General features: G+C 33.9%; 1 protein-coding gene across 2 annotated transcripts; it reads left to right on the top strand.

Annotated features, from left to right (window-relative positions):
• Positions 1-6,462: 6,462 nt before the first annotated feature.
• On the top strand, positions 6,463-18,252 carry LOC147402086 (uncharacterized). 2 transcript variants are annotated; one of them, XM_086443596.1, is made up of 14 exons: positions 6,463-6,659; positions 7,108-7,501; positions 13,173-13,347; positions 14,107-14,190; positions 14,268-14,509; positions 14,623-14,842; positions 15,079-15,158; positions 15,236-15,320; positions 16,066-16,197; positions 16,293-16,406; positions 16,510-16,557; positions 17,018-17,102; positions 17,544-17,600; positions 17,885-18,252. In XM_086443596.1, the coding sequence occupies exons 2-14, from the start codon at positions 7,278-7,280 to the stop codon at positions 17,983-17,985; spliced, it is 1,647 nt and encodes a 548-aa protein (XP_086299722.1). In that variant the 5' UTR covers positions 6,463-6,659; positions 7,108-7,277; the 3' UTR covers positions 17,986-18,252. The 2 variants fall into 2 exon arrangements, with proteins under 2 accessions (XP_086299722.1, XP_086299723.1); XM_086443597.1 differs by lacking the exon at positions 6,463-6,659 and adding an exon at positions 7,883-8,217 and having other exon boundaries at positions 7,376-7,501.
• The last annotated feature ends 89 nt before the right edge of the window (positions 18,253-18,341 follow it).

Below are 18,341 nucleotides of genomic sequence, written 5' to 3'. Positions count from 1 at the left end.
ACTTTGGATCAATCTCAAAATAAATTATTTTTTGATTTTTTTTTCCTAAGTTATTCGATGAAATTTAGAGGGTTGTAGTGTTGGATTGTTAGTGTAGCAATCCATTTGAGTGAAAATGACCCTTAGTAAGGTTAAAAATCTTACTATGTTAATAAGGAAGTGTTTGGCAACTTACCTTGACTTGACTGCTAGTTGTAACTTTGGTATGCTAAAGATCCTAACTAATTTCCTAAAGATCCAATCCAAATAAAATAATCTTCAAAGTCTAATTAAAGTGATCCGGCCCACCCAATTCGTTGCTACTAGTCCAAACCCTGAATCGATATGCATTGAACCAGTTCATGATACAGATTGTATTGGATTCGTAAAATCAAATGAACCACGAACCTACCGAATATTTGTTGGGTTCAGCTAATCAAAACATTAAGTTCCTCAAACAAAATAAATTTTTAATTAGTTCAGTGAATCAAATCAATTTATTATATTTTTTTCATTGTTTATATTTAAAATTTGAATTACTTTATTAATTTATTTCTATTTAACTTTAAAAAAAATTATCATTATAATTGTACTTATATTTTACATACTTGAATTATATATATATATATATGGTCCTGTTCAACACCAAACATTTTGGCCAACACTTTAACCAATCATTTTTGTACTACATGAGTTAGAAGTTTTAGAATGGGCTGATTTTTTGTGAGGATGGTCTCTACGGTGAGGAGATTATCATCACCAAAAATCAACCCATTCCAAAACTTTTAGCCCCATGTTTACAAGTTGAAAAATCGTGGACCATCTATTTTTTGTAAACCATTTTTTATGGGATTAGAAGTTTTGGAATGGACTGATTTTTGGTGATGATGATCTCCTCACCGTAGAGATCATCCTTACCAAAAATCAGCCCATTCCAAAACTTCTAACCCATGTTTTAAAAAATATTTTGCCAAAATGTTTGGTGCTGAACATTTCACAGGTGAACCAAACTAGCGAGCCGACAAAGGAAATTAAATCGAACCAAAAATTGAATTATCTCTACCCACTCCTACAAATTGGGTTCATTCTTAGTGGCGAAGCACGAATCACGAACCCAAATTTGAATCGAACGAACAGACAAATCAGATAATAAAATTCTAATAATGCCAAGTGGCACATTATGATTGGTCCATCCCTTGGTGGAACTATTGATCATGATTAGGTAACATGAAAAAGGATAAAAAAAGACTTAAATTTCAAAACTTATTGCTAAAAATCACTAAACCGGATAAATTTTCAGTGTTTAGGTCCACCAAAAGTCAAAAGGATCAAACACGTGGCACTTTGAAAAAGAGCCCTCCCATGTAATTGGGAGGCTAGTTGAATTGACTATATTGACCTTTTAAATACATTTCCATATTAGTTAAAAGAACAAGATGGTTTCTTATTTTCTAGAACGCCCTTTATAGTTTTCAAATTTTCTCGAAGGGGCTAAAAAATAGTTAAAATTAAAAAGGAATCTTAGAAAACGCGTTAGAGAACAAAGCTTCTCATTATGCCACGTGTCCAGCATGCCCCGCTCCATCTCAGGCGGACATCAAGGGCTTAAGGTTATAAACGACTAAGGTGGTTGAAGCAATTATTCTCGACACTCGACAGGTTTTTCAAGATATATCTCTTGAGTCCAGCTCAGCACGAGAGATGGTTCCGCGTTCTGTAACAGCAACATCTTCTCGTTAATTTCTCGTTATATTCATTTTCTCACGCTATTTCTCAAATGTCAACTTACCAAAATTGCTAATGGTTTTGCAACTTCTCGTAACCTACAGATGTGAACGTGAGAACCATCGATAAGTCCAAAAGCAACGACTGAGATTCTGTTAGATGCCACGTGCACAATTATATGGACCCGCTGTTCATTATTTTCGTACGTGCCAAGAGCCAAATAATTAAAAAAAACTGCCCATCTATATGTCCATATTCCTTAGTCCGACTAACCATACTGAGTACGACTAGTCTTACTAAGGGCGTTTGGGCTCACCACTTGGTATCCTAACAAGAGCCGTATGCATCAGGATTGTAGAGGACAAAATTCTATGAACATTGAAAGAGAAGAAAATAAAAAATCACCATTAAATATCAATTTTAAGTTTTAGAATTATGTGAAAATTCAATAACAACCTATTTTCAAAATCTTTGATTAAGGTTAAAAGAAATTGCATTATGAATATTTTTCGAAGAAACTCAGAGTGTCGTGGTGTTAGATTGTTGATGTGGTAATTTATTTGAGCAAAACGGCCCTGAGTAAGACTTAAAATCTTACTATGTTAGTAAGGGAAGTATTTTGTATAGTCCTTTTAGAATGATGTCTTAGTCATCTTGATAAGTTATCGATAAATTTGGTCGTCATGTGTATTACGTAACATCTCATTAGGATTTTAAGGCCAATTCAAAATAATTTCAAATATGAACAATCCTCAAAAGATGGTACAAGTCAAGTCCACTAAAAAACTTGCACAAAAAACCCAATCAAGCTAATGGACATTAAAAAAACACATAAATGGATGGACTCTGAACCAATCCATATCAATTGCTTAGACACACGTCTAATTACATATGACTCTTATCTCAAGAGTAATAATGACAAATTTATTTCGCAGGCTTGACATAGGTTTTGTTTGGATGCAAAGTAGAAAGTAATTGTTAAGTAAAGTAATTTTTAGAAAGTAGAAAGTAATTTTTTTTTTTAAATTAAATTAAAATATTTTTTTTTATCTTTTAAAAGAAAATAGTAAAAAAAATTACTTTTTTTTTAAAGTGTGTCCAATTGGGCTCTGAATTATTGACGTTGACCATGTGAGACGTTGTCTATACATGAAGATAAATGTGAATGACCTTGACCACTGTCCATGAAATGATTCGAATTTAGCCATGAGAAAATGATGGGGAAAGAAGTTGAAAAAAAATGGGCCCAAACCATTTGCCAATCATTCCAACGTACAAATGATACCTCAAGTCCAAACTCTATAGAACTTCATAGAACCCTACAGAAGAATTCAAGTAGGGATGAAATCCTTGACAATAAAGTCTCCCATTTCCTTCCTTTTCTAAACTTTATTTTTTATTAAAAATACACAAGTGCAAAAGCCCTACACATGGACCCCAAGATGATTCAAAAAATAAGTTTATGTTGGGGTTAAATTACAGTTTGAAGTTTTTACTATTTTCAATAATTTTTAGCTTTGCTAAATTTGGGGATTTGGATGCATATGGGAGTCTGTTATTTTGTTTTGGATATGTGTTTGTGTCATTTTCGATTTTTCTTTACTATTTTTATTAAAAAAAAAGTTTTGCTATTTTGATTCAATTTATTAACTTTGGAAAGTAGTCCATTTTTAGTAGGAAGTAAAGCTGGTTTACAAGCCTAAATATTTATTTAAATTATTATAAGAGGTATTTTAGTAAAGTATTCAAATTATCAATTGAATGTTGGTTTTTTTGGAGAATTTTTTTTTTCTTTTTTTGCTTTGTGGACTCAAGGTTTTTTTTTTTTTAAGAATATGGTTTTCTTTAATCATTCTTCAACTATATAAAAAGTTCTAATGGTTTTTAATAAATAATATTTTACGTGGTCCTGAGTTCAAGCGCCCTTGTTGGCCACCCACAAGTATTTATCCTTGCTTACTTGGTATGTGTGGTATTACATGTTCTCGAGGATCTGGGTGAGATATGGTGCTCTAAAAGGCTAGTTGTCTCCCCCGTGCTTGTTGGGCCTACAAGTCTAAAACCCCGTTTTAAAAATAAAATAAAATAATGAATAAATTTTTTAACATAGATATATTTTATCATATTTACTCTTGTGTTGTTGTATTACTACTACAATATATTATAACTATATACAAGAGCCAGATCCACTCGATGACGTGAAGGTTTTCTTTGATTAACCCGTGCATGTTTTTTGCCTTTAGTTGCAGCTTCACTATTGTTCATTATCTTATTTGTTTAACCTCGGAATGGATAATGAGTCGCATAGGTCATCCTTAGGCAAGCATCGAAAAAGGAACGTCTACTTACCTTAGCCTACAAGATTCCTTCGAACACAACTTATAACTTTTATCGTATTATGCTTTTCAAAAAGCAACTCTTCTCAAAATCTCAAAAAGTACTAAGTTAGGATCCCATTACGAGGATTCTTGTAGTTCTGGAGAATCCAGCTACAGAAGAACTAGGAACAGAGAGCTTTCCCCTATTTTTTGCCTGACTCTTTGGTCTTTAGAATTCTGATTTTAAGAATAAGTAATTACCCCTCTCCAACCCTTACCACCCAAACTAAGAGCGGACAACTAATGCATTCCACTTGTTGAAAGAAAAAATCTCCTTTCCAAAGTCTTTTCGAGAGAAATAATAGAAATAAAGAAAAAATTTTGAAAACACACCACTAAACACAACGACCTTCAATAGCAACCTTATAGATAATTTTAAGATGATTTTATTGAAATTAATTATGGGTACATCCTCGTATTTTTAAAGAGAACAAACCCAAAGTCATGGGACATGTAATTAGTTTCAAGACACAAAAACTTGTAGATATTGCCTCATGGTAGAACTTTTGATTTTTCCCCCTCAAAAATCTATTATCTCAAAACTCACCGAGTTTGTCTTCAACTTCAAGTAAAAAATCCCCAATTTGTATTTTCATAATATTTTAAAGTTTAATCATTCCCTAGACATTGTATCGTTCTTGAGATTTGATAGTTGAGAAAAGAAAATCTTTAGCTTGAAGATTTGGATAAAAATTTTAGTTGTAAAAGGCGAAGAATTGGTGGTAACAATAATTTTTACAAAAGATTGAGGGAGTCTCTTATGAAAGACTAAAGTCAATGAGTACGGTATCAATTTTTAAACAAATGGATAGGTGTCTCTAATTTTAACGAAAACCTAGAGAGAATCTTCAAAATTACCCAACTTGCTGATGTAAATAAAGGAAAATGCTAAAGTAACATTGATTCACACATCATTGATGTGGATGTGTGTATGAATCCATAGATGATTTTCATCGCGTGCAAGTGAAAGGCATCTATGGTTATGTGTGTGCATCTCCACATTGGCAATGTGTGAATTGATGTCAATTCTAATGTCACTACACGACTCTTAAATAAAGGGTGTGGCTAAGTAAACTTTAAAAATAATAGTTCTCATTGCATGATTTTATAATATGGTAACCAATCTTCCATATATCATAAGTTTGGGAGTAGAGTATAAGTCTTGTGAAATATTAAATAGCGTGTAATTTTATTTATTTATTTATTTATGATAACCACGTATCCTTGTAGATAGCAGATCGGACTTGTATTTGGGCTTTCCCCAGTCCACAGACATGGTCTTGTCCAAGGATTAGTCTCGGGGCACGTGCAACGCTTGCACATCATACACACTAGGTAAGTAAGGGCTATATTACAACCTTAGTTTTACTACCACTCTGTTTACATAATTTTGAGATTGCATTATATTCTTTTAAACCCACTAACTTTCACTTAAATAGGAATCAGGATTTGAAACACTCGGATTTGACCCATTTTACGTTATAGAATTGGGAAATTATTTAAAGGACTTAACAGAGGGATTTATTTATAAATAGTCCCTAAGTTTTGCGTGGTAACTTGATAGTTTATTTAGTAAATTTTGTATTTCTTAATGTTCTCTTATTATTGGGGAACTCACTATTTTTTTACTTAATGTTGAGTTCACCATTTTTTTTTTGTTGTTGAATTCATTGTTTTTTATTCATTGTCGATTTCAAAATTTTTATTGTCGAATTCATCGTTTTTCATTGTCGATTTCATCTCTTTTTATTTATTGTCGAACTCGATAATAAAAAGTGGTGAACTTGCCACTAGTAAAATCCATTCATTTTTGAATTTTTCTGACTAAAATGCATGGAAAGATTGACTAAAAACTTTAGATAACGACTAGTTTAGGTGATTTTAAACTAAAAATAAATAAATCATTCTTGATTGATTTTTACCTAAAATCAAAGAAAAAAAATTCAAATTTTTTACATACATCTTCAAATATTTGAAAATACTTCTTAAATCATTTTCGACGAAATGAATTCTTTCAAATTCGATTGAGATGCCAAAACTCCATTTTTTTGGATGAAAACAGTGAGTTTGAATGGTTAGAGCATTCAATCGCGAGAGATGTGGGAAATGGGATTTAGAGACTGATTAGAAATAAAAGTTTTACTAAATAAGTAATTAATAGAAGTCCTAAAACTTAGGAATTAATTAGAAAGACCTCCCTCCACCATGGTCCTCTAAGTAACTTTCCCATTAGAATATAGATAGGTGCGTGGTACGCACAAGACTTGAGTTAGGCCACATCCATACCGCGCGAGAATGATCGCTTAGCTGATTTCTCGCGAGAGAGACGAAACCATTTGAAGAAAGTTTACTCGTAATAAATATATTTAATGTACTACAGGAAAAACTATTTAAAAGCACAGAAAAGTGGAGAGAGAAAGTGAGTAAGAGAGAGAGAGAGGAATCAGACGAGCAAAGAAGCCATCGTTGCTTCTTCTTCTTCTTCTTCTTCCATGTAGCAGCGTAAATGGCTGATATTTCAATTTCCATGACATCTAGGGTTTCGGATCGGTGTTCTTCTTCCACAATTCTTAAGTGGTAACTCTATTTCTCCGCCAAATAAATTTTACTTTTTTTTTTCAACGAATTTAATGCTTTCTTTCCTGATAGATGGTTCGCCGAACTAATTAGGGTTTTGTATTTAGGGTTCTTGATGTCAATTTTCCTATTTTTCTTGCATTTTTTTGACGGATGTGGTTATCTAGGATTGTAGATCGGTTGATATTGCGTACTAAGTTGAATTTGTTAAAGAATTACACGAAATGTGAATGTTTTATGTGTTAGAATTTCGGTTGATCGAATGTTTGTTTGATCTAGTTAGTATAATTTTGAAGAATTAGGGTTCGGATCGGCTGTATTTCTATATTTTTTTTTTTTAATTTAAGATTAATTTCTTTTCTTTCAAATTCGGTTGATGATCTATGCCTTCTAGTTTTGTTGAGTTAGAACATTTTTAGATAATTGATTTAATTCCCTATCTTCGCAGAGTGTACAAAATTGGGATTTTCTGGAGTCGAGGATGCTGAGATTTTTACTTGTTTTGGTTGTGGAATCGGCTTGGATTTGGAGAGGAGAAAAAAACTGAAATTTATGAGAATTTGGGTTAGAAGTGTCAAGGTGTAGACGTGTAGTTAATCTTTGTACAATTCTGTGGGTATGGATTCGGCAAGGAGTTGGTTTCATAAGTTTCAACCCCGAGATAAATTTAGGTCTTCGACAAAGAAGAAAGAAACAGCAAGTAAAGGAAAAGAAGGGTCAAAGCCACCCACTAGTGATGAAGTGCTTTCAAATGTTACAAAGCAGAAGGTTGCAGCAGCAAAGCAGTACATAGAAAACCATTATAAGGAACAAATGAAGAATTTGCAGGAAAGAAAGGAGCGGTATGGCTTCTAAACTTCTGAGTGTGTCTGTATATTTATTAATTTATGTAATTCATTTTGTTTATTCTTGAGAAGATTTTGCTTAAACCCAATGCACATAACTACTAGCCATCATATTTTATCTCTTAGGATCTTTTGTGCTTATTTATGTCATTATGTATCTCATATAAATTTAGGGTTTTTGTGCTTTTTATGGTTCTCGATGGCACATTTAGCGTTGCCTGCAATTGTAAAACCAAAAGAAGATCATTATTGCACAATTTTTTTATTATTGAATTTTACATGAAGATATGTACTAGCTGCATTAGGAACCGTAATTTCCTCTTGGATCTCATACTTTGTTTAGACAATGTGATCAAAGCTGCCTTTTTTGCCTCACAGAAGAAATTACAAAATTCAATGCATGCATGTTCGACAGAAATATTTCTTCTAATTTGTTCATAAAGTATTGCAAGAAAACATCACTGGCTTCGGTTTTTCCTGGTGAGGTATCAATGTTAGCATCTATGCTTATGAGAATGGGGTCCACCATAAATATTCCGGAGGTGCTGCCATGCAGATGCTTCTACTGGAGCTGCTTGCAAGAAAAGAGGCTGGGAATAGTGAATGCCTAATGGTTTCTGGAGAATAATCAGTTCCATGCATTCAACACGTGGGGTCCCACCTAAGGAATATACCTCAATAATAATGAGAGTCTAAATACAGTGTCGAACATGGTTAGTGACTTGGTATTATTCAAACACTTTTTTTTAATTTTTGCATAGGAAATTTCCCATGTTGGACCCATCAAATTGTCAGTCCCATATTTATGTCTATGTTGTTAGTGGACCACATATAGTATTTATTGTTCAAAAGGAACATGAAACAGAATTTTCCATGGGAAATAAAAAGGAATCAACCAATTCGATGTCAATTGAGACTTTTAAATAAATATAACTTTTGAAAAAAAAGTTTATCAATTTTTTTGATTAATAAGAAATAAAAGTCATTCACAGAAATACGAAATATATTGTAAAATTCCTAAAGTATCTCGTGAACGCATTAAATTGCCCCCTAACCAGGAAGGGGGGCTCAATGACGAGTATGATCTATTGTCGGAATTTCCATAATAAACAAGTTATTTTTCCATAGTTTTAAGGGGTGTTACATTCTAGTTGTGGAATGAAGGACTTTGCATCCTTCCTCAATAGGATCAAAGGAGTTGTTATACAATAGAAAAAGAAGGATAAAAGGGTTTGGGTTTGGTCCCCTCAAGGAAATTTCGGTTTCAATCTTTTTATTCATCAATTTCAAAAAAAAGAAAAAAGTATCTAGCTCATTTCTTGACCAAGTTTATTGAAAATCCCCTATCCCGATTGAGTTGATGTTCTCTGTGTGGATAACTGCACTATATAAAATCCATAGCATACATTATCATCATCATTGAATCCTTATCCAAAAAATTGGGTCGGCTGAAAAGTCATGTTCTCTATTCAATTCTATCTAAATACACGTCTTATGTTAGTGCATGTCTGTTCATGTTTGCACTGACTTCCTCAATCACCATTCGTTTGGGTCTTCCTCTCGCTCTTTTAGAACCTTCATGAGTGAGGCTAGATGTCTTAGTTGCTCGTGATCAAATCATCTCAATCAAAATTTTTTTTAGTTCATCGTCTATTGGGTCTCTCTCTCTCTCTCCCCTTTTCTGTTTTAAAACCTTCAACTTGCACAGTCTTTCTAATTGTGGCTGTAATTGGCCTTCATTATGCATGCTCGATTCTAATTGACTCTACTATAGAGTATCTAATATTCTAAATATTTGAGGTCACATTATTCTCATTGCGTGCATCATGTGCAAGTTTTCACTAGAATGGGTGGACCGTCACTTTAGTCTCTTTGGTCATTTGGAAGGATTTTTTTTTTGGAATGAGATGGACGATGCTGAAGTTGGTGAGGAGCTGTGTTGTATAAAAACTTTTCCAACTAAAGCAAGACCTTTTATGGAGATTTCTTCATTCTCAAAATTTGTTGGCCCATTTGGAAGGAAAGGAATTTAAGAGCCTTCAGCAAATGTCACGCTTGATTCCTATGGCTTCAAGATCAAAGCCTCTTCATTTTCCGGTCTTTGGTTTTTCAGAGTTTAGGGGCTATTGATTAATAATTTCATCTCTGGACTGCTCCTTAGTTTTGATCTATTTGTGGTTACATCATGGTGATTTCTCCATTAAAATAGAGCCTATATTGGAATGGAAAGAAGTGAGGTGTTGATGGGCTGGTGATGTGGGCTTGATTCTCCATTTTCATGGGTTGGCAGGTTATTTGGGTTGTCATTTGGAGTCATTTCGAACATCTAAACCTGGTCTTCCACCTAGGGCCCCACATAGAAGCTCTAGAATTTGGGATCCGGTTATTGAGAGAGTAGGGAAAAGGCTAAGTTCTTGGAAGGTGAGATATCTTTCCAAGAGAGGAAAATAACCATAGTTAAGAGCACTTTAACAAGTATTCTAATTTTTTTTCTTGCCTTATTTTCCATGCCAAGGACCGTTGAACTTCATTTGGAAAATTTATTCCACAATTTTTTTATGGAATTTTAAGGATGGGAATAGAAAGTTTCGCCTTCTAAATTGAAACCGATTTGTTGTCCAAAGTGATAAATTTGGGGGTCCAACTTAAAACCAATTGGCAATGAGTGGAGAGGCCCAAGAGGTTATAAGGAGAAAGACAAGGCAATGAGTGTCCCATGTGGGACTAAACTAAACTCAACACAAAGAAAAGAGGAGGTCTAGGGATTATAAATCTTAGGTGGATGTTATGGATTTGGAGATTCAAGGATAGTGTGAGAAGAAGTCATTAAAGCAAAGTATGGATCGAGCCGGAATGATTGGGAAAGTGGGTTACTAAGATCAACCTACAGGTGGGGAGAGGAATTGTAAACATCTTCCTTTTTTTGGTAGTACGATAGCTTTTAGGGTTGGCAAAGGGAACATAGTTTGTTTTTGGGAAGACATGTGTGGATTATTGCCTCTTAAATAACAATTTCCTCATCTTCTTGCTATTTCCTCTAAGAAAAGGAGTTCCATCTTCGATGTCAAGTTTTGATCTAGGGAATAGTTTTCTTATGAATTTGATGGCATCTCTCATTAATTTAATATCATTGGTCCCTATATATCTTGAAGAGGAAGATAATATGATCTGGACCGCGAATGGTAGTGGAAAATCTTGTGTTAAATCTTATTATGAATCTTTATTGCCATTGTACTCTCTTTCCTATCTTGAAAAGTTGGTTTGGGGTCTAAAAGTTGTCAAAGGTGTCTTTCTTCATTTGGGCAGCGTCTTTAGAAGAAATCCTCACCATAGATCAGGTCATGGCTAGGAGAATCACATCAATAATTTTTGTTTACTTTGTGAAGAGAGTGGAGAGTTGGTAAATCATATATTTTATTCATTTTAAGCTTGCGATGTAAAATTTTGCTCGCTTCCTTTCCCTTTTCCATGTATCAAGGTATTGCTTAAATTCTATTTTGTCTCTCTGTCGTAGCTTGAAAATCAAATCTTCAAGGCATAAAGAAAAGATTTTGTGGTTTATTACCCCTTTTTCTGTTTGTTGGGGAGTCTGGAAAGAAAGAAACATAAGTTTTGCAGCGGGATTCCATACATAATTCTTAGTTTATTTTCCTTATGGATATGCTCTTTATATGAACGTAAGCCTCTCGACCTCCTCATTTAATTTTTTTATGTTCATATCATTAATAAAATTCTTTATGCATATAAAAAGGGTGCTGAAGGGAAAAAAAATTCCAAAAGATTTCTAAGAAATAGGTGACCTGCACATTGAAGTAAATTCTATAAGTCATTTTTGGTTAAAAGAAAAGTTATGTTTTGGAAAAAGCAATAAATTTAGCTTTAAATGGGACCAAATTGAATTTAACTGGTGAGTTTAATGTAAAATTAGTCAAATTTGCTTGTGTAACAAGTAGGGGTATGGGTTTGACTTACATGACCTCCATGATTTAGGGTATTGTGACTTGGCAATGTAATTAATATTACATTAATCTTTTAATGCTATAATATGGTTTAATTAATATTACATTAATCCAGAAATTTGGCACAGTTGAGCCATATTTTACATGGAAACCTTATGCATATTGTGTCATGTCAAATACATATAGCTTGGGGTTTTGAATGCTCCCTTTTTTTATCTATAAATAAATAAAAGGCTTTATTGACGGGGGCAGTCGAGCTGATCTAAAACCCCAAAGAAAGAACAAAGCAAACCAAAGCTTTATTGGGGTTTTGAATGTTCTTGGTAACATTGTTCAGTAATTTTGATCAGAGGATAAAAAAGCTATTGCTTTTTATAATTAGGCATATTAACATATTTGTGAGTTCTCTTTTAATGAAATTTGTTTTATTTTATTTTATGAAGAAGTCATTCCTTTAGCCTTTTCCATTATCTAATTGCATATCCACTTGAGAGAATTTTGAAATTTGTTTCTGGTGAAAGTATACTCTAGTTGCAGTTTCGGTTAATTACTACCATTTTAGCATTTTGCATTTAGATATCTTTACCACTCACCAAAATGAAAATGCCTTATTTTTTGTACTTAAATGAAGCTCAAATAGTAAGAAAGTGCTTTGGAGCTTGTTGCCATTTGCTATTTGTTGGAGCATTTGGAAGGAACAAAATAGTAGGTGTTTTGAAAACAAGGAAAGCGTTGGATTGGATGTGGTTGTTATGACTCTTGCTTGTATTTTCTTTTGGTGCAAGGTGTTCGAGGAGTTTAGGGGTGTCTTTTTTGATGATTTTACTGCTAGATGGGATTGGGTTTGTTCAATCCCTTTTCCTTGATTTTGTAGTTTATCTTTTAGTTGGTCTTCTCAACCACTTTATCAATAAATTTCGTTATCTATCAAAAAAAAAAATGAAGCTCAAATAGTTGGCCATTTTCTTCATGAGAGTATGTTTTCATTTTTTTTGCTGTTTAGTTGCTTTAGAATTCTTGTTCAGCCCGTAACAAGTCCCCTTTAATGCATGATGGCTTAGGTAGGTTTGTGAGGCCATGGGCTGATGTAACATGGATAAAAGTCTGCAGCGACTAATCTTTTGGTATTTGCAATTTTATTTAGGTTATAAAAGAACACTATTTGTGTGAAGTTAAACTGTACTGTTAAATGGGATTAAAGGAGGAATCGATCTGACTCCACATTCTGTAGAAGTCTCCATTCGCTGAGTCATCCGTACTGCATATATTTGTAAAAGGAAAACAATATACAAGGAATTTTTTACAGATAAATGCTTAGTTTTTTTTTGGAAGTTATATTACCAACAAATTTGTTTTTAATGTCCTGCCAGGGGTTTTAAATGCATTATAGGGCTGTTTGGACATATCAGCCTAAGAATATCACCATGTTCGATCTTTTAGTGCATTTTAAGTGATTATTCTGAACTCCTTTGGGTTATTGGGTATGGACAGAAGATTCCACAATAATCACATAACAGCCTGGCACTATATGTGCCTGACGATGTAATTCCCCTATTTCTATACTAGAACTATTGTATTTTGAAATGTGATCTTGCATTGCCATCATAAGCTTACACCTTATCCCAAATTTGGGCTTCCATTACCACTGATAAATATTCATAGTACTTGAGGGTGGTAAATTATTTAATTATATTTCGGCTTTCAAGCAGACGGAATATATTGGAAAAGAAGTTGGCTGATGCCGATGTGTCTGAGGAGGAGCAATACAACCTACTAAAATACTTGGAGAAGAAGGAAACTGAATATATGCGTCTTCAGAGGCATAAAATGGGAGCTGATGATTTTGAATTGTTGACGATGATAGGAAAGGGTGCGTTCGGGGAGGTATGTTTTTGTTACACTGTACTCTTTATCTGTTTTAACTAGTAAGTCTTCTACAATACAATGTGTGTCCTGCGGTCTCCTATGGTACAGTGTGTTTGTGATTGACCGGCATTCTGTTGGTGTTGATGGAAAATGACATGGAGACACAGAGAATTGGGTCCTGTATGGAAGTGTATAAATTTTTTCCCTTAAAAAGATTCACTTAAAAAAGTAACTGCTATTGTTTTTAAATTTTCAAAATAGTAGGAATTTCTATTGGAAGAAATATTTTTAAAGGAAATATTTTTAAAGATTCCATGCGGGATTTTATTTTAAACATGTGTACTAAATTTAAATATACAAACAAATTTACTAAAATGAATTTATCGATGATCCATATATGCCTATACTGCAATAAATTCTTTAAGTATGCTGATACGTTTGAAGTGGATTTATTATTCCTCCCATACGCATCCATATAGCAGTTCATAATCTATGACTGTGCTACTAGTTAGTGAGAACTACACCTCTTGTCTAAGCCAATCTGCTTGAACACATGTATAAAAGAATCTAGTCATACTAACTGTTCTCAGGTTGGAGTCTTTAGGCATGTTGCCCATATGAAAGCTCTTAAACTATAGCAGGCGGTTTTTTCCAGTGTCTGTGATGCATGTATTTTAATCAAGTATTTGTCAATGACCGTTGCTTTTTACCCAATTGTTTTAGTCTATGATCACTTAAAGTTCTGTTTCTATTTTTAATTTTATCTTTGTGCTGCAGGTCAGAGTCTGTAGGGAAAAAACAACAGGTCATGTTTATGCAATGAAGAAGCTTAAGAAATCGGAAATGCTTCGCAGAGGGCAGGTATACATTTTATCTGTCATGTGAGAATTTTTTTGAAGTTGTTGTTCCATTATGCTTAGTATCCTTTTGTTTGTCAGGTTGAGCATGTTAAAGCTGAGAGGAATCTATTGGCAGAAGTTGACAGCAATTGCATTGTCAAACTTTATTGTTCTTTTCAAGACGAAGAATTCCTATATCTCATTATGGAATATCTACCTGGTGGAGATATGATGACTCTACTTATGCGGAAGGATACTCTAACTGAAGATGAGGCCAGATTTTATGTTGGGCAAACAGTTCTGGCCATTGAGTCTATCCACAAACATAATTACATTCATAGGTTCGCAGATAGTTTTTCCCGATTTTGTGGATGGGACTGTTGATATATTTTTGTATGTATTCTTCTTAGATTACAACAGAGGACTTAATTCATTCTGTCATTACCTATTACAGAGATATCAAACCCGATAATCTGTTGCTGGATAGATATGGCCATATGAAGCTGTCAGATTTTGGATTATGTAAACCATTAGACTGTAGTACACTCCATGAACAAGATTTTTCTGTGGGAAACAATGGTAATGGATCCTTAAGGAGTGATGAACGACTGGCTGGTCCTAAGCGCACACAACAGGAGCAACTACAACATTGGCAGAGAAACAGGAGGATGCTGGTAAATTCCCTGCCATCATGTAATTAGTACCTTTTCATTTTTGAAGTTTTTTGAAGGATGTTGTCTTTTATCTGCTGATGTGACAGACTAATTTATTTGTTCGTGACTTTGTGTGTGCAAGTTGTTTGCTTGAAATGGATCATGTTTAATCTGTATTAACAAGTCTGCAGAATTTCATGCTAGCTGATTGGGGATTTTATTGTTTGTCTAAATCTGTTGATATTAAAAATTTGCAGGCTTATTCTACTGTTGGTACACCCGACTATATTGCTCCTGAAGTTCTTTTGAAGAAGGGATACGGAATGGAATGTGATTGGTAATTAGTTTAAATGTCGTCTAACTCCTTTCAACTAATGTGTTTTCTTAGACATTATTCTTCTAATGTTTCTGCAGGTGGTCACTAGGGGCTATCATGTACGAAATGCTTGTGGGATACCCTCCTTTTTATTCTGATGAACCTATGCAAACTTGTAGGAAGGTAAAATTTAAGATCCCTATGATTCATGCTTCCTTATATCTTGATTTTGTTATATTTGTTTGACTAAACTCTTAAGAAGTCCTCCTTTGTTATTACTAATTTTTTACTTCCTGTGTGTGTGGTTTGCATGCGTGTTAGCCTGTGTGCATGTGTAACCTAGTACTTCATTGAATTGTATTCTTCGGCACTCGCATGTCATCACCCGGTTTAGGAATTCCTGTGAAACTCTTTGCAATCTTGCATATCTTTGTTGATGTTTCTCACAAAATCATCCGAAGAGACATACTTTTCCTCTTAAATTCATGAATCGTGTATCTCAATATAGGGCATTTGACCCCCTGCATTCTCATCGTATTTTGAGATTTATGTGGCATGATTTTTGGAAGTTGATGCTTGTGGCCTATTTCAGTCGGAATACACGACTGTAGTTTTTGAGACAGGTTCATTTACATTTTTTGTTTGTCAGCAATCCACCGGGTTGTAGTTAACATCTTCGCCAATTGAGTTACATATGCAATTTCATGAGCTTTCAAATTTTATTTTGTGGTTTTACCAACTTACTGATGTGACACCAATCATGCTCCGATTTTTCTGTTTCATTTTTAATTGTTGCCTAGTCTGTATCCTGTCAACAATTTTACTTTTCCCTTGAAGTTGCTAAGTTGAAACTGCTTCAGCTTGTTAGATTTGTCCTTTAATTACACTCAAAATATTTATTTAATAAGGCTTCCTTTTTGACATGCAGATTGTAAATTGGAGAACTCATTTAAAGTTTCCTGAAGAAGCAAAGCTATCTGCAGAAGCTAAAGATCTTATTAGTAAACTTTTATGCAATGTCGAGCAGAGGCTTGGTACAAAAGGCGCTCATGAAATTAAGGTGTTGTGTTGTGTGTTCTATTCTAAATTGTTGAATTTTCTCCAAATGTACATGCAAATTAGGGGAATTACCTGGTCAATCCTTCCCAATTTCAGGCTCATCCATGGTTTAAAGGTGTTGAATGGGATAGACTCTATCAAATGGAAGCTGCGTTTATTCCAGAGGTCAATGATGAGTTGGACACTCAAAACTTTGAGAAGTTCGAAGAGGTGTTGATGTTTCTTCATAATATAGTAATCTTGTAGATCCATCTGTTTTGAGACATTTTCTTACTTAATATCCTTTTGTTTCTTTTTTGGGACCATGCTGAAGACTGACAACCAGATTCAAACATCATCAAAATCAGGCCCGTGGAGAAAGGTAAGCTTACTATTTACAACTCTGGAGTCTACTTTAGTTGTTCTTATAATCTTTCCTTATACTGGTTGGATCTTTATTGCTGCTCCCAACGAAATTAGATTCAACTGCTAGCTATGAAGCACTCATTTTTTCTTTCTTTTCTTTTGAAATATTGTTAAAACTTAACTTCCAGTTGGCTTTGTGATTTTGCTGAACTGGCAAGTTGATAGGAGTTGCTGAACTGTGCTCTGAATGCATGTTCAATACTATATAGTCTGTGGAATATGCCAATAAAAAATGGACACTTTAATTGGCATATAGAATTAAAATTCCCCATCTTTATTTATTTAATTATTATTAATTTATGAAAACATGAAAATGAGAGATTATATTGATTGTTGCTGTTCTACTTGTACAATCGTGCTAATGGCCATAGTTTCTGGACTAAATGCTGCTACTGGTGCCTTTCTTTTTCTTGCAGATGCTCTCTTCAAAGGACATCAACTTTGTGGGTTACACCTATAAGAACTTCGAAATTGTCAATGATCATGAAGTGCCGGGCATTGGTAATCTCTCACTTCTGATTAAGTATTTATTTATATATTTTAGTATTTGGAATCCCCAGCCCTAATGTTATTGTACCCATCTTTAGTTGAACTATGCTCTAGACGCAAGAATTATGGTTTATAGAAAGGTAAGAGAAGAACAAGAAGTAATGTAGATGAGAGAAAGGGAAATCATGTGTTTGACTACCTGTAATTGATTTTATTAAATAAACTATAATACTTGTGGGAGCTGTTAAATTCATACACCAAAAAAAAGGAGGGGGGAACAAACCAACCCTAACGACATAATTCTAAATCGGTATTTATTGAAAAAAGTAATTATTTCAGTTAATACCATACCATTCCTTTGTTCACTGCTCTAATCATATATTCCATGGATACTTTTTTAGCTGCCCAATGTCATTAGCTGTAACTTTGTTTCTTTCACATTCTCTCTTGCAGCTGAATTGAAGAAGAAGAGCACTAAAATAAAGAGGCCGTCCATAAAGTCTCTCTTCGGTAGTTTTTATTCCTTTTTTCCTTTTTATCCATTCTGAAAGCATTCATGTCATACTTCAACCACTATCTTGGATCTCCATTTCCCAAAGAAACTACCACTTCTTGAGACATGGAGATGAACACATTTACTTTGTTGATGGTTGATACTGTCCTGAATCATTTGTATACGACGATCGTTTCCATTGCATAAACTAGTGAATAAATAGGGTGCTTTGGAATAATTTTTTGCTTGCAAGGTTTCCACTTCTTGTATCTTTCTGATATCTTTTCCTCACTTGTTACAGATGACGAGTCGGATAATTCTAATCAACCTGTACAGGGGAGCTTTCTCAACCTCTTGCCTCCCCAACTAGAAATCTCAGAGAAACAAAGCCATTTCCCATAAGCCCTGCTAATCTATCTTTGAGTTTCTCACACAGGATCAAGTGTTTCTGAGTGTGAGTGGGTTTTGACTTATTCTCCCCATCTGCCTTTTGGATTTTCTGGGTGTCTATTTTTCTACAGTAGCTCGAGTTTTACAGCAGTAAAAAAATGGGCAAAGGCCTAAAGAAATAGTAGGTTTTGGAGCTACTAATTAACATTTGTTTCTTGTTTGGATGAGGTTTTTTATTTTTTTGTATAAATTCGTTGCTAATAGTAATTTTTTTTTTTTACATTTTTAGGTTGTATATTATCTTGCTTTTAAAAATTTTTTATATTTATTATTATAATGAAACTGCAAGAATGCTGTATAACATTTTC

Source organism: Akebia trifoliata, chromosome 5 (genome assembly GCF_017979445.1).
Source record: "Akebia trifoliata isolate Shusen 1 chromosome 5, ASM1797944v1, whole genome shotgun sequence".
In the NCBI taxonomy this organism is placed as follows: Eukaryota; Viridiplantae; Streptophyta; class Magnoliopsida; order Ranunculales; family Lardizabalaceae; genus Akebia; species Akebia trifoliata.
The sequence above is the reverse complement of the archived record's forward strand: the minus strand, read 5'-3'. Positions and strand labels throughout refer to the sequence as shown.